Genomic DNA, 17748 nt, shown 5'->3' on the forward strand with positions numbered 1-17748 from the left:
GTTTGCAAATGAAATCCATTTTCAAACGTTTTTACGGAACCGTCAGGCAGTTCCGTCGACGGAACTGCATGACAGAATCCTTCAACGCAAGTGTGAAAGTACCCTTAGCTTTACTATGCATGTGCCAAAGTCACAATTCTGTCCGAATGTAAGTTGCAGGACTTGTCCTTAAGAATAGGAGTGGATTTTGGCTTAGGATAAGATTTTAGGGTCCATTCACACGTCCGCAACTGTTTTGCGGTCCTCGAAACACGGACACTGGCCATGTGCGTTACGCATTTTGCGGACTGCACGTGGCCGGCACTATAATAGAAATTACTTTTCTTGTCCGTGGCTGCGGACAAGAATAAAACATGTTCTATTTTCTTGCAGGGCCGTGGAAACGAAGTGCGGATATGGACAGGATACTGTGTGCTGTCCGCATCTTTTGCAATCCCATTGAAAATGAATTTTGCGGACGCGTGGAAGGACGCGTGGATGGACGCATGGATGGACGCATGGATGGACGCGTGGATGGACGCGTGAATGGACGTGTGGATGGACGCGTGGATGGACGCGTGAATGGACGCGTGAGAGGACGCGTGAATAGACGCGTGAGAGGACGCGTGAGAGGACGCGTGGATGGACGCGTGGATGGACGCGTGGATGGACGCGTGGATGGACGCGTGGATGGACGCGTGAAAGGACGCGTGGATGGACGCGTGGATGGACGCGTGAATGGACGCGTGAGAGGACGCGTGGATGGACGCGTGGATGGACGCGTGAATGGACGCGTGGATGGACGCGTGAATAGACGCGTGAATGGACGCGTGAGAGGACGCGTGGATGGACGCGTGAATGGACGCGTGAATGGACGCGTGAGAGGACGCGTGGATGGACGCGTGGATGGACGCGTGAATGGACGCGTGAGAGGACGCGTGAGAGGACGCGTGAGAGGACGCGTGAGAGGACGCGTGAATGGACGCGTGGATGGACGCGTGGATGGACGCGTGGATGGACGCGTGGATGGACGCGTGAATGGACGCGTGAGAGGACGCGTGGATGGACGCGTGAATGGACGCGTGAGAGGACGCGTGGATGGACGCGTGGATGGACGCGTGGATGGACGCGTGGATGGACGCGTGAATGGACGCGTGAGAGGACGCGTGGATGGACGCGTGGATGGACGCGTGGATGGACGCGTGGATGGACGCGTGAAAGGACGCGTGGATGGACGCGTGAGAGGACGCGTGAGAGGACGCGTGAGTGGACGCGTGGATGGACGCGTGGATGGACGCGTGGATGGACGCGTGGATGGACGCGTGGATGGACGCGTGGATGGACGCGTGAGAGGACGCGGGGATGGACGCGTGAATGGACGCGTGAATGGACGCGTGAGAGGACGCGTGGATGGACGCGTGGATGGACGCGTGGATGGACGCGTGGATGGACGCGTGAATGGACGCGTGAATGGACGCGTGAATGGACGCGTGAGAGGACGCGTGGATGGACGCGTGGATGGACGCGTGGATGGACGCGTGAAAGGACACGTGGATGGACGCGTGAGAGGACGCGTGAGAGGACGCGTGGATGGACGCGTGGATGGACGCGTGGATGGACGCGTGAATGGACGCGTGAATGGACGCGTGAGAGGACGCGTGGATGGACGCGTGGATGGACGCGTGGATGGACGCGTGGATGGACGCGTGAATGGACGCGTGAGAGGACGCGGGGATGGACGCGTGAATGGACGCGTAAATGGACGCGTGAATGGACGCGTGAGAGGACGCGTGAGAGGACGCGTGGATGGACGCGTGGATGGACGCGTGGATGGACGCGTGGATGGACGCGTGAAAGGACGCGTGGATGGACGCGTGAGAGGACGCGTGAGAGGACGCGTGAGTGGACGCGTGGATGGACGCGTGGATGGACCCTTACTGTGGCAGTAAACAACAAATAACCTTTAAAATAGTGGATAATAACATTCAGCATTCTGGGTTAACCCAGTCTTCCCCTGTGTGAGGGGAGTCTCTCTCTCTCTCTCACATGTCGTCTCTCAGGATATAGTAATGGACAATGTCCCTTAGATAACAGCTAGGGAACTGAGAGCGGATTCAACAGTGACTATCTAGACCAGACCTGGGCAAACTACGGCCCGCGGGCCGTATACGGCCCGGCGGACCTTTTAATCCGGCCCCCGGCATTTTTGTTGCCGCCGCCGCCGCCGGCCCTGTAACAGCACGGAGTCACTGTCCGGAGTGAGGAGGGGGCGGGGCCCGCGGCCGCTCTGCGCTCCGCTCTGCTGCCTGGCCTGCCTGTCTCTTTAACAGAGCAGACCAGTGGCTGCTGGAGCGTGATGCAGCTGCCGCACAGGCAGAAAGAGGAAGGAGGCGGAGCCCCAGCCAGCAGCCACAGCCAAAGCCAAGCAACTAACAGAACTTACAGGTATTTGGTGGGGGTGGGGGGGGCTCATATAGGACAGGGGGACAGTGTGTGCTTTCCTGCCTGCTACTACATCACCCCCCCCCCCAGGGATTGTGGGGGTCATTAAGGGTTGGACTTGCTGCTGATGTTGAGTGTGCCAGTGTGTGTGTGTCCGTCCCTGTGTGTGTGTGTCTGTCCCTTTGTGTGTGTGTGTGTGTGTGTCCGTCCCTGTGTGTGTGTCTGTCCCTTTGTGTGTGTGTGTCTATCCCTGTGTGTGTGTGTTTGTCCCTTTGTGTGTGTGTGTGTGTGTCCATCCCTGTGTGTGTGTGTTTGTCCCTTTGTGTGTGTGTCCCCGTCCCTGTGTGTGTCCGTCCGTGTGTGTCTGTCCCTTTGTGTGTGTCCGTCCCTTTGTGTGTGTGTGAGTGTGTCTGTCCCTTTGTGTGTGTCCCCGTCCCTGTGTGTATGTCTCTCCCTGTGTGTATCACCTTGCCCACAGTGTTCCTATGTCTTGACGCAGCTGCTTCAGAACGTTCTGTGCGGGGAAGAAGATGGAAGAGGAGGCAGCGCCAGCATGGAGTCTGTGCGATAGACACAGGGAGGCACACTAAGGACGAAGGTAACACTTCCACATGATCTACACTAGTGTTATCTGTGGTTTTACATAGGACTGCAGGTAACACTACTACATTATTTAGCACTAGTGTTATCTGTGGTTTTACATAGGACTGCAGGTAACACTACCACAAGGTTAGCTCACACAGGGCGCCTGAACACCTAAGGCCGGCCCTGGCTGCGCACCCCAGCGCCAAGGGATGACGTCACTGATGTAATATGCCTCTTATATGTGGAGAGCGGTGATGTCACAGATGTAATATATTACTTATAAGTGATATATTACATCAGTGACATCACCACTCTCCACACATAAGTAATATATTACATCAGTGACATCACTGCTGTCCACATATACCGGTAAGTAATACATTACATCAGTGACATCACCGCTCATCACATATATGTGGAGAGCGGTGATGTCACTGATGTAATATATCGCCTATATGTGGACAGCGGTGATGTCACTGATGTAATATAACATTATATGTGGAGAGTGTTCATGTCACTGATGCAATACAGCGCTCCAGATGGCGACCAAAATGGTCGCCAATGCGCCTTAAAATTTGCAGATGGCGACAAGACTTGTCATAGGCTACAGGCCTGAGGTCTATTTGGTAGTGAAATCCCAGCGCAGGCAGGCATGATGATGTCATCACGCCCGCCTGTGCCAGGACGCGGTGATTTTATGCAGTATTGAGTTTAGCCTTTTGGCCCGGCCCTCCAAAATATTTTCAGTTTCTCATGTGGCCCCATCGAAAAAATAATTGCCCACCCCTGATCTAGACTGTAACTTTCGGGGGTGGAATAAGGCCTGGTTCCTTTCACACACCCAGGACTAATCTCTCACCGTGTGTTGCCTGCACGTGTCACTATGGCTGACGGCCTTCACAAGGTCCTCTCCAGACTCCCTCGTGATATGTGATGTGCACTATACGGGTCACCTGTTGGTCCCTGTCACTGCGGTGAACAAACGTCAGAATTGTCTGTGCCGGTGTTCTGCCAGATCTCTATAGCTTGCCGAAAGTCTATAGCGGAAGTGACGTGGTGCGCTGCGCAAGCGTACTTCAGCGAAGCATTCCTGCAGAACCGCGCGTGCGCACACATTTCTTAAAGTGACAGTCATCTCCATTAAAATACAGCTCCATTAATCTACATTAATTTGTACCCTCGCGGGCTCGCTTCGCTCGCCACACATCGGGCTCGGCCTCGCTGCGCTTGGCATTTAGTAAAACTGACTCTATGCCGCCATTGATAGTAAAGAAGGAAGTGGATAGTAAAGAAAGAAACTATCCATTTCCTTCTTTACTATCAATGGCGGCATAGAGTTAATTTTACTAAATGCCGAGCGCAGCGAGGCCGAGCCCGATGCGTGGCGAGCGTACAAATTAATGTAGATTAATGGAGCTGTATTTTAATGGAGATGACTGTCACTTTAAGAAATGTGTGCGCACGCGCGGTGCTGCAGGAATGCTTCGCTGAAGTACGCTTGCGCAGCGCACCACGTCACTTCCGCTATAAACTTTCGGCAAGCTATAGAGATCTGGCAGAACACCGGCATTCAGCCAAGCCTGTGGCCTGCTTTGTAGCTCGCAGGGCCAGAGCCCCTTGCACCTGCCCATTCAGCAGCTCAGCTTCCACTGCCTCACACAGCAAACATCTACCTCTCTTCCCTGAGTCCTGACGTCCTGCAGATTACTGCATATATCTCAGACAGCTCCCTCTGCTGGCCTGGGGGTAGTCCTGTGGCAGTACACTTTTCTCACCAGATTAAGGGTTGTCGTTCCGACAACTTCAGTGCACAAGACAAAGGGGGTCATTTAGGCACAGATGACTTTTACCCGCTCACGCCAGGTCTAAAATTGTGGGCGCGGTGTGGGCAGGGAAGGGGAATGGCCGGCAGGCCCGTTTCATTTACCATTTTCTATGCCTGTTTTAGGCATAGAAAATGCTCTAAATGTAAGACAGCTCAGAAACTTGCTTACATTTAGAACAGGATCCACTGAAGTTATGGAGAGGCCGTTAACTTCAGCAGATCCTCCACCAGCTATGGGGCTTTATTAACAGCAGCATCTAAAACGCCGGTTTTAATAATTGTTCCCCAAAGTTTTTATATATGGCTGGCATTTTTCTAAAGTTAGTGCACTGCGAATGACACAAGAGCATGGGCTCCTCGCCCTCCACCATCTCATCTCCACTTCCAGCTATTGGCACTGTTGGCTCTTCCTCTCTTTCTATGGGTTGCTCTTCTCTTCTTTCCAAGGGCTCCGGGTCAGACGCTGGAGGAATCCACCTTTCTTCAAAGGTGTCCATTGGTGCAGGAATGGGAGTTGGCACAGGTTCTATGGGGGATATGATAAAAACTTTTACATACATAAAGGGAATCAACAAGGTAAAGAGGAGAGAAGATTTACAAGAAGAAAAACTGCTACAAGACGACATAGTGTTAAATTAGAGGGGCAAAGGGTTAACAGTAATATCAGGAAGTATTACTTTACTGAGAGAGTAGTGGATGCATGGAATAGCCTTCCTGCAGAAGTGGTAGCTGCAAATACAGTGAAGGGGTTTAAGCATGCATGGGATAGGCATAAGGCCATCCTTCATATAAGATAGGGCCAGGGGCTATCCATAGTATTTAGTATATTGGGCAGACTGGATGGGCCAAATGGTTCTTATCTGCCGACACATTCTAGGTTTCTATGTTTCTATGTTCTGCTTCAGGCAGTCTTCCCACAAGGGAGCAAGTCCACAATCTATTCCTGTGCACTACTCGTGAGGATCCTTGCCCATCTTCTGTCCTCACCTTGAACACTGGAATATCTGTATTAGGCTGTCGAACCACTTCATTAGGCCTGGATTCCCATTCCCTAGGTTCCCAGCCTCTAGAGCTGTTCGGTTCTGCACCATTACCCAGTCCTCATGGTGCAAAGGCAATTGTTTTAGCTTCATGTGGTCCAAGTTTCTGAGCCACAAGGTCATACATCACTTGGACCCACCTCCAGTGTTCTCCAATCCAAGTTGGGGTGTCTAATTTTCATTTTCCCCTTTAAATGGTTTCATCATGTTAGGGTGGCATCTCCCATTCCTTCTAAATATCAGTACAAAGGGCGAGTACTTTGATGTGGAGTGCATGGTGTTGTTATACTGCGCAGAAGCTGTAATTGGGCCACAGCTCTTTCTTCTGTTCTTTTAGAATCCTCACCATCTACAACAGGGAGTAGTTCAGGCATCCTGCTCCCATTTCCTTGAGAGGGATACAGAGTCGTCTGTGTCTTCTTAATCTTGTAGAGCCAATATATGTAACTCCCTGATTACTCTCCCCTCAAAACAAGCACCCTGATCAAAATGCAGTTGAGCTGCATATCCGCATGGCAAAATGAAGTTCTTCCACAGGGCCTGTGCTACTGACTAATACACCCTCAGAGATTCCTTTACCGTCAGCATATAACCAGCTGGGGTCTGTTGATCTCTGGCCCTGGTCAAGCTAAATCTGCAGCAACTTTCACACACGTCCATGGTTAACTTCTGGAGATTAAGATGGTAATAGAATTGTTGCTGCCATATAAACGTTTTACTTGGCCCAAAATGTTCCTTCTTTTCATGCATCCACTCAACAATCCTTCTCACCTGATCAGTAGGTATCACCACCTGTCAGATAGGTTCTATTTTCTTAGTAAGTTGGACTCTTTGGCAAAGAACTTTCTGTTGCCACAGCTTGTTAGGGCCCATTTACACAGGACAATTCAACAGGCTATTGTTCGGCAGGAAGCAAGTATCTCCTCCACAGTATGGGGAGGAGCGATCGCTAAGGCCATCACTCGTCCCCATACATAATCATTATTTGCTGGCAGCAGAGTGCTACTATATTTAGACAGCACGATTTACTGCCAGCAAACGTTGATTTAGGTGTCCGCATGAAAGACGTATTTGCCTGATGAATGAGCTTTTCGCTCATTTATTGGGTAATTGGTGGCACCTTTACACCACCCAATAATCGATAATAAGCATTTCTATGAACCCTTGTTAGCGATTATCTGGCCGAGAATTGGCCTGTGTAAAGCAGCCTTTACCCTTATATGTCGAAACCTCTCGCTCCTCTCATGTGGGTTGGTAGTTGGCCTGCAACCATTCCCCTACTCCACAATCTGCTGATCCTGAAGTTGACATTCCTGCCCTTCTTTATTAGACCCTTCTACCGGGCCAGCCACTCCAGTCTTCCGGGTCAGCACCAGCAACCCCAGACACCGTCCCTTGGATTATTCATTCAGGAGCTGCCTGCCTGAGTCCGGGGTCTCATCTTCCTCCCGGTCATCATCAGTGGGCCCAGTCGGACCTTCCATAGGATTCTGGGATAGGGCGTCAGCAATTCATTCTCTCAGCCAGCCTGTATTGAGGTTTGAAAGTGAATTTTTCTACCCTTGCATACTGTCCTACTTGCAGATGCAGTCACTCATTCTTGTCTATCTTGGACCTTGATGAGTACTACATCTAATCCTCACAAGCTCCTATCTGTCTGTACAACTCGGTTTATTGGATAGGCATTTCGTACTGTACAAGCATTCAGGCATCAATAAACAACACAGAATCATATAGCCTCGTCCTTCTTCTTGACCAATACAATGTTAGACGACCAAGGACTTTTACTGTACTGTACCACTTGACTATCCTGCATCTACTTAAGTAGTATTGTCACCTCTTGGTATAGTGCCAGTGGGATCTTTCGATAGGGTTGTCGGAAGGCTGTTGACTCTCCTGATGGGATTTCATGCTCAAGTGTCTGCATCACCCCAAAATCAGCTTCATGCTGGAAGAAAGCATTAGTGTGCCGATCACTCCTAGAATCCGAGCCAACTGATTTCACTCTTTCGAAGACATCTGGTTTTCTTCCAGGCACACCTTTTCCAACAGCTGCTCACCGGTCAAGGTTGTTGACACCCTTTAACCTTAACCAGTGGGGATCCCCTTGACAAACAGCAGCTGGGAAGTGGGACACAAAGGTGGGTCAACTCCATTTAAGTTAGCTTGTACGACTGGGCTCTCTCCTACTAAATCCATTGGTTCTACATTGGGGCACACAACGGTGTCTCCTCTGATTCGCCCCTCAATCACAGGCGATTTTAGTTTAAATCCTCCTGATGTGTTGCTGAACCCCAGTGTAGACAGTCTCTAGCTCGGTGACCTTCCTGGTGGCAAGTCCAGTATTCTCTCTATGCAGATTGCCTCATAAGTCCGGGTCGCTCGTTGCTATGGATCTGTGTAACCACCTGTTCCTCTTGTTTAGTAAATGCTACGAGTATCCCTTTCAGGTATCCCTGCTTTGTCCAGTGAAGCCATCCTAGCCTCTAAGTTGCTCCCTTTATCTGCAGCAGTCACTACCCGCGAGGCTGCTGTTTATGTTTCATATTTGATGTAAGTTTAGCTGCAGCTCCAATTTCAATCTTTATTTAAGGGTCCTCCTCAATGACTGGTTTCTGAGACCCAGAATAAATTGATCAAGTATCACTGGTTCTGCATTGGTGAAGGATGCCTCCTTCTGTTCTTCCTTTTTGTATAGTGCAGCCATCAGCCTTTGCAGGCCTTTTGCATAGTGCGCTAAAGCTCATTCTCTTTCTGGAGGCTGGCGAAGAACTTCTTCCTTATTATTACCGCTTCAGAAGACACATCACCGTACACATCCTCTAGTAAACCGAGAATCTGTTCAAAGGTCTGTCTGCGTCTGGCCGGCTGTAACATCACAATTTTCCTAGCTTCTCCTTTTGCAGTAGGGTGCTGAAAGTGCGTTCCGTCTTAAAGGGCTGTGTCACATTACATAGTCTGACCGCTCCTTCTAGTCTCTCCTTCCATTCTTCCAGTAATACAGTTGCACCATTAAACTTCGGAAGGTGACTCAGCAATGCTCCGTCTGAAACTACACTTGCTGTTTTGTCTAGTGAGATGGACCCTCGCTCTGTTGCCAATTCTATGACGATCCTGCCGACTACGCCACTTGTAATGTGCAGTAAACGAGCAGAAGAATAGGAGTGGATTTTGGCTTAAGATGAGACTTTACTGTGAAAAAGGCAGTAAATAATGAATAACACTTATAAGAGTGGAAAGCAGCATTCAGCAAACAATTCTGGGTTAACCCAGTCTTTGGCCGAACACCTGTGTGAGGGGAGTCTCTCTCTCTCTCACACGTCGTCTCTCAGGGTATAGTAATAAACAATGTTCCTTCAATAACAGCTAGGGAACTGAGATCAGGTTCTAAGATAACAGGGTCGCCTGTTGTCCCCAGTCCAGCTTTCAGCCAAGCCTGTGGCCTGCTTTGTAGCTCGCAGGGCCAGAACCTCTTGCACCTGCCCATTCAGCAGCTCAGCTTCCACTGCCTCACACAGCAAACATCTACCTCTCTTCCCTGAGTCCTGACTTCCTCCAGATTACTGTATATATCTCAGACAGCTCCCTCTGCTGGCCTGGAGGTAGTCTTGCGGCATTACAAGAAGATGATTAGATCTAGAAGATATCAGCTAGGTTGTCAGGCAATCTCATGGTGACGTGCCCTGTCCTCAGAGGCCCCAGTCAAGACATTTTGGGAGGGTTTAGGGCATGGCCAGCTTTACTCTTCTCCTGAGCGTCTTCATCTCTGTGACTAGGGGAAGGTAGTTATGGTATGGCGGACGCTTGGAGAGGAAGAACTTGATATGATACCTCTAGAGTGTACTTTATCATCTTCATCGTTGGATAGTGGTCTTAGATTCATTTTTTAACTTTTAGAAGATAGTCAAAAAAATCATATTACTATCTCACTGTATTAGAAGTGGAATTTTTTCTCTTAACACCATTTGGTTAGCATATGACTTCAATTTGTCATGTAAAGTGGCCAATGCCTGGGACCCAAACTAATTTTCAGGGTGTTTGGGTTTCAGCATTTTCTTAACGAAGACCTGCCAGCAAGATCAACCCTTTGAAATGAGTCACACTGGTAGGGTTGAGCCTGCTTATTAAAATGATACCTATCGTATGAAAATCTGTTGCAGATTTCCTGAGAATAAGGGTTTTATGCTTTATGCACATAAGGGGAGCTGCAACCGATTTCACAAGTCAGGTATCATTTAATTAGCAGGATGGGAAACATGAGAGAGAAAACATAACCTAGTTTCGTAGAAAAAAGGCATTGACACCAACAGCTCTCTATAAATGCCTCTAAAAAGTTGTAAAAACTGTTGATAGCGATGTCAGTGGACAGAGCCGATAAGTTTCTTATGCACTGAGGAGCTCCTGGGCATATGGCTGGGTCAGGAACAGTAACCTGTCCAATTTATTCGGATGGAGTCACCAGGTATGGAATATCTGTGAAAGGTTTGCATTGTGAATCTAGTAGTGTTGCCCGTTTTGTCTCGGGATTGTGAAGGTGCCAGGGGTTCAATCTGAAAGTGATGCCTTATAGCCGTGCTCAGCATCAGCTGGCCTTACATGTGCAAGCTCTGTGTGTTACATGTGGATCACTCGTGGGATGTTATAGGTTCTCTACTGTCCTTTCCCTTCAGGTAGATTCCAGTCATGGAGAGCAGTTTGGCAGACGCACTGACCGGACGCCTCTTAGAGAGATAAATACAAATGTCAGGGTCAAGGGAGAAGAACGAAGAAGAGCAGCCGAACCAAATGAAAAGCTACATGACTGCAGAGGTAGGTGTAAAACATAAAAGACATAAAATGGTGCTAAACTGGACTCCCCTCAGGAACTTACCTTGCCATGCCAAACTTACCCTAGAAAGCAGTAATTAGGAGTTGTGGAAGGAAGGTTTTCAATTTTTTTAGTTTTAATATATAATTTTTTTAATAAATTGTTTTCTGCAACGTAAATATCTAAAGTATTGTAATGTCTCCCAAAGTCACAGCATTTTTGCAGGTCACAGCTCAGGTCAAGTCAATTGTTGAAAAAATGTTCTAATGGGTAAATCACGTTTGGCTTTTTGATTGTTTAGAGGGAACCCGTCATCAACGTTATGCTGATCTCACTGAGGGCAGCATAAGTTACAGAAATGCTGATGTCAGCGGTGTGTCACTCATGAGCTAATAGTAAGTGGTTGCTGAGAACCAGCATCATAATCATTCCAGCCCAGGCCTTGAAAAGAGTCATAGCCACCTGAGAAGAGTCCTGGTTATTATAATCTCCTGCTCTCCCCGACCATCTGCTGATGATTGGCAGTTCTCTCCTAGAGAGAAAGGGAGAAAACTCGGTATTAGACTGTCAGTCATCAGCAGGTGGGCAGGAGAGCAGGACTTCATGAATAACCAGGACTCTTCTCAGGAGGCCGGGACTCTTCTCCAGGCCCAGTCTGCAATGATTGTGATGTTGGTTCTCGGCAACCACTTATTTTTAACTTATAAATGACAGACCGCTGAAATCAGCTCGCCTGTCTCTACGTTATGCTGCTGTTAGTCTGGGCAGCATCAAAGGTGATGACAGGTTCCCTTTAAAATGTATTCACTGCCCAAAAAATGATAATGTGAAGAAAATGCTGCATTCTTGTGCTTAAAACTTTTTCCACAGAATATTGTTTTCTATTTATAAAACAGTTACATTTTTATTTAGTGGGACGTCAGAACTGGATTTCCTGGGAGAATCAGTGCGTTCTTTAGTTTAAAGAGAACTCTCACCGCTCCTGACCGGCCTGTTGTAATAGCTTCATGCATTCCCCGTGTAATAACAATTCTGTAGCATCTACTCTTATGGCTCTATGTTGTACCATTTCTTTATTATTTCACCTAGAAGTTATGAAGGAATTGCTAGCAGTCAGCAGTAAGGGTACAGAGGGGTGGTGACCAGTTGGGGGGGGCGTGTACCTGTACAGATTCACTCTATCCAATCAGTGCTGCCATTTTCAGACTACGCAGGTACACACCCCCAACAGGTTACCACCCTTACAGGGTACCCTTACTGCAGACTGATAGCAATTCATTCATAACTTCTAGGTGAAATAATAAAGAATGATACAACATAGAGACATAAGAATAGACGCTCAGAACTGTTATTACACAGGGAATGCATGAAGCTATTAACACAGACATGTCCGGAGAGGTGACAGGTCCTCTTTAAGCTAATGAATTGTATTGTAGCCCATGGCTCATGACTTAATAGGATGGAAGAATCTCCTCCGGCTACACAACCTACCCTGTTACCCCTTTTAAATAAACCACACCAACACTTACTTGCTTGGTGAAATGACCATGGTGGCCAACTTTATTATTCCACGCATAACAAAACCACATCGTACACCATATAACATTAATAATAATAATAATAACAATAACCATAATAACATCCGGCATTTTACACACATAACAAGGATCCTGGAGGGCAACCCAAACGAGCCGTATCCTCCTTCACTGTCTCACTTCAAGACTTACCCTTGGCCGCACTCACCGACCCAAGGGCACCAACTCCTTGAAGTATACTAGTATCCCCCCCTGTAGGCCTTGTAGCCCAAACAGGGGACCCATCCTCGGCATTAACAACATGTCCTGCACCTCTTAACCATTGAATTGCTCCCCAGGATCCTATTTCCATCAGCCCTACTACTATCACCAATCTCAAAACAATAGCAAAAAAGGGGTGGGAGGGAGGGAAATTCCACGCTGAAAGTCTGCAACTGACACAAAGCTCCACCTCCCAGTCTTATATCTTCCCGCCGAAAACCAACTCCTCCCCACCTAACTCCAACCAACCCCTAAACATACACCCGGCAATTTAACCCTCTCCTAGCCTGCAGTCTTCCCCCTAAGTCAGCTCGCCCTGCGCTTTGGCTGCGCCCCCGCTCCGTTGCTTTTGGGAGCGTCAAATACACAGGAAATCATAATGAATGTGCTTTTTATAATACCTGTCATGTTCATTAGTAAATTGAATTTAGTCTGTAAATGCTGCAGAACATTAGCCCTTTTTCGGCTTTAGCATCACACATTTGGACATTTCACAGATTTGCTCCATAGATCTGCTGCTGACACTTAGATTTTTGGGGTTGATATACAGAACAAAGCACGTTGTGATTCTAGAAAGTTAATATGTGGATTTTTAACATGGAACCTACAGCCATAATGGGCTGCACTACTTCTCCTGCCTGGATCTGTCTCTCAGTATGTGATTTTTACGTCACTTTTTACATTAACCATTAAGCACGGCTTCACTTGTCTCGTTTCTGGAGCATGCTCGTTGACCTGTAAGAGAACGGCCACACACTCAGGTTTCCTGATGCACTTTTAGAAGCCAAGACCAAGAGTGAAGGAGGAGACATTGTATCTGTCCTTTATACGTCTCTCCACTTCTGATTTTGGCTTCCAAAAGTTCATCAGGAAACTTGACCGTGTGGTTGTACCCTAAGTTGTTTTAACATAATATCCGCTTTTCTGTTGCAGCCCCCACCAAGGAAAATGAAGAGGTTACCGCCAATGAGATAAATAAATCCACGTTACAAAGTGAACAGTTCTTTCAGTCCATGTTGGACTGTCAAAAACAGCTGATAACATCTATTGAAAATCTCGGAAAAAATCTCTCAGAAGGTTTCCACAGTCTTTGCCAGGAACTAAGAAATGTGACCGATGCAATTACTTCTTTCCAGATGGACATATCAAGACGAGAACATCGTCCTCTATCATCTATAGAAACAAAGGCTGGACGAAAGACATTTACCTTGAGTCCATCTTCATCATTGCGATCGGATGATCTTACAACCACTTCAAGGGTTGTGGATGGTCCTGAAGAGGACGGTTCTCAGTGTTATGGGGAGCAGAAGTCCTTATTGAACGAAGATAGTTTAGAGGCTCAAATGGATGGTGGGAAACCTGCAGAAGAAGAGGTCGGAGAGCAGCCGTCCACACATGTCAGGGTGAAGCAGGAGAGGAACGGAGGCTCAGTAACTGGAAAGCATGCTGCTGAAAGAGGAGACCCTCAAGATATTGGAGAAAGCATGAAACAATATGGTCCACCATTAAAGAAAAAGAAATAAAGATGTAGCAGGGTGAACACACAAACTCTTATCTCAAATTTCTTAATCGCGTTATCTTGAAAAAAAAGCCATTGAAAAGAAAAGAAAATGAAGGTGTTTTCTTAACGCATTTAGTTTAACTCTACTACAAAAAAATATATAAATGTTAATTTTGGTTTAAAAAATGATTTCCATGGAGAAGATGACTTTCAGTCTGTGACATCATTAGAACATCCAGATCCCAGAAACATCTCTGTATCTGATTGACGACATAAAGTGAAGTTCCGGCCGGGGAAATCATGACTTCTCCTGTCCTCACAGATACTTCCTGCCGTCCAGTAGATGAATGGATCCCCCCCGCCTTCCCGATGCAATGCTGCGGAGAGGTGGTTGTTCTCAAAATGTCCATTTTGCCCATGACAATCGAAGAAAGTTCTGCAGCTGATCTATTCACACGCAGCAGATTTGTGGTAGAAATTTCTGTCTGACATTGCAGAAGCTTCTCCCACAGATCACTGCTTGTGACTTCACCGAAGTGTGCGGCTTACTTCACACCGGCCTGGTGAGGAATGGCGCTCCGGGATTAGGCCATTATTGACTGTAACGGGGTCCATCAGGTTTCCATCATGGTGTCTGGCGGTTGCCAGACGGAATAGCAGTGTGCGCTGTGACTTGTATACACTGATCAGAGTTAGACAAGCAGAGGCCGGCTCTCTAGGCTTCATAGGATTATAATTCTATTTTTGAAACCACCAGATTTTTTTTGTAAATACATGCAATTTAAAATTGAGCCATTTAATAAAATATATCTATATATCACCACCTGGTGTTTGTTCTTCTACTCATTTTCTCTGTCCACCTCACTGTGACAGTTACAGGGAAAGAGTTGCAGCAGAAAGGCCCCCCCCCTCCCCCGCGAGATGGGATTATGGAGAGAGCTGCAGCGGAAAGGCTCTGACAGGGAGAGAGTGATAACAGAAAGGACGCATTCCCTGAGCAGTGATAGGGTGAGAACTACAGTAAACAGGACCCCCCCCCCCCCCCCCCCGACCTGTGATAAGGAGAGAGTTGTAAAAAATAGGATATGCCCCCTAAACTGTGATAAGAAGAAAGCTGCAGCAGAAAGGACATGCCCCTGAGCTGTCAACTTTAAATTAATCTAGCAGAGCAATAGGAGCGATGAGTGGGGAGATCTCTGGGTCCATGGGAGGTACAGGGCTGGTTCTGTTACAAAGGGATTGCCATGTACTATATGGTGTACTATAACTACACTGCCAGCTATATCACTATTATAGGTGACTTCAATGTCTTATAACAACTATGTGTTAAGTTGACAAATTCATAACATTATAAGGGATGAGGTTAGAAATGGATCCCATGTCTATATGACTCTCTCGTCTCCTTATATATCAGCCCGTTCTCACTGTATTATACTAACCTGAGATGTCCTGCTGAGTCATAATTTAATGTGTATTGTAGTGCTCCTTCCTGGCACTAGGTGTCACTGTTACACATTGTATTAGGGCAGCAGTGGAACAGGCAGAAGCCACACGGTGTGAGAGGAGGCTGCTGTAACAAGCCGCAGGGTCTAGAGGAGGCTGCTGTAACAAGCCGCAGGGTCTAGAGGAGGCTGCTGTAACAAGCCGCAGGGTCTAGAGGAGGCTGCTGTAACAAGCCGCAGGGTCTAGAGGAGGCTGCTGTAACAAGCCGCAGGGTCTAGAGGAGGCTGCTGTAACAAGCCGCAGGGTCTTGTCAATTAGGTGTAAAGGTTACAAATGAGATCAGAGGCTGGAGGAAGGTTGTGTGATACAAGAGGCACTCACTGGTCAACGGGGACTCTGGTCCAGCCTGGCTGAGTTACTCATATTACTATCATGTTATCCATGCCACAGAGTTCAAATTTGGAGGTTTTAGGTCATGACAACGCCCCCTTTGCTCCTAGAGGCTCATTTTCATACATTAAAACTTCATTTTTCTCAGCAATACTGCAGAACATCTCATATTCATACAGAAACCAAACAGACACCAGGACACAAAAATTAAGTACTTTATTAAACAGGACACGACCAAACATGACACTAAGACCTGGACAAACAGGCTAGGGAACCGTGGCAGATGGAACACCACTGGACAAACGCACTGGTTTGACTTGGGGCCAAACCCAAAGGGCGGAGTCTAAGTGAGCCCCGTTCTTCACAATACCCCTGGTGGTGGGGATAGACTTTATCCGAGGGCTCACCTGGTCGCATCTCCAGGATGGTCCCGGTGCACTTGGCCACTTACCTGCAAGGGACAAACGATGGTGCAAGCACCAGCCGTCCAGGCAAACACAAACAAAGACTGGAATGGCAAAGTAACTGGAACCAAACATACTAGAACCCAGGACACCGTTCAGACTAGACATAACCAAGAACACAGGAAGCACTGACATGGAAATAGCAGATGCCTGGACCCCATGCGAAAAATGCTACATGGCGGTCACAGGCAGAGCTGCAGACATAGACACGCAGATGCCTGGACCCCATGCGTTCTCCGCTACACGGCGGTCACAGACAGAGCTGCAGACATATACACGCAGATGCCTGGACCCCATGCGAAAACTGCTACACGGCGGTCACAGACAGAGCTGCAGACATAGACACGCAGATGACTGGACCCCATGCGAACACTGCTACACCGCAGTCACAGACAGAGCTGCAGACATAGACACACAGATGCCTGGACCCCATGCGTTCTCCTCTACACGGCGGTCACAGGCAGAGCTGCAGACATAGACACGCAGATGACTGGACCCCATGCGAACACTGCTACACAGCGGTCACAGGCAGAGCTGCAGACATAGACACGCAGATGTCTGGACCCCATGCGAACACTGCTACACGGCGGTCACAGACAGAGCTGCAGACATAGACACGCAGATGACTGGACCCCATGCGAACACTGCTACACGGCGGTCACAGACAGAGCTGCAGACATAGACACGCAGATGACTGGACCCCATGCGAACACTGCTACACGGCGGTCACAGACAGAGCTGCAGACATAGACACACAGATGCCTGGACCCCATGCGTTCTCCTCTACACGGCGGTCACAGGCAGAGCTGCAGACATAGACACACAGATGCCTGGACTCCATGCGTTCTCTGCTACACAGCGGTCACAGGCAGAGCTGCAGACATAGACACGCAGATGACTGGACCCCATGCGAACACTGCTACACAGCGGTCACAGACAGAGCTGCAGACATAGACACGCAGATGACTGGACCCCATGCGAACACTGCTACACGGCGGTCACAGACAGAGCTGCAGACATAGACACGCAGATGACTGGACCCCATGCGAACACTGCTACACGGCGGTCACAGACAGAGCTGCAGACATAGACACGCAGATGCCTGGACCCCATGCGTTCTCTGCTACATGGCGGTCACAGACAGAGCTGCAGACATAGACACGCAGATGCCTGGACCCCATGCGTTCTCTGCTACACGGCGGTCACAGGCAGAGCTGCAGACATAGACACGCAGATGTCTGGACCCCATGCGAACACTGCTACACGGCGGTCACAGACAGAGCTGCAGACATAGACACGCAGATGCCTGGACCCCATGCGAAAACTGCTACACGGCGGTCACAGACAGAGCTGCAGACATAGACACACAGATGCCTGGACCCCATGCGTTCTCTGCTACACAGCGGTCACAGGCAGAGCTGCAGACATAGACACGCAGATGTCTGGACCCCATGCGAACACTGCTACACGGCGGTC

At 48.5% G+C, this 17748-nt stretch overlaps 1 protein-coding gene across 2 annotated transcripts in view; it reads left to right on the plus strand.

The window, feature by feature from the left end:
* LOC120990543 overlaps positions 1–14095 on the plus strand; it is a 54807-nt gene extending 40712 nt beyond the window's left edge. Inside the window, exons 2-3 of one of the 2 annotated variants that reach the window (XM_040419421.1) lie at positions 10542–10680; positions 13408–14094. In XM_040419421.1, coding sequence (XP_040275355.1) covers positions 10542–10680; positions 13408–13997 — 729 coding nt within the window. In that variant the 3' untranslated portion in view covers positions 13998–14094. Of the gene's footprint in view, positions 1–10541; positions 10681–13407 lie in introns of both variants that reach the window. The other variant, XM_040419420.1, reaches the window with a different exon arrangement.
* The last annotated feature ends 3653 nt before the right edge of the window (positions 14096–17748 follow it).

Source organism: Bufo bufo, chromosome 2, assembly GCF_905171765.1.
Source record: "Bufo bufo chromosome 2, aBufBuf1.1, whole genome shotgun sequence".
NCBI lineage: Eukaryota > Metazoa > Chordata > Amphibia > Anura > Bufonidae > Bufo > Bufo bufo.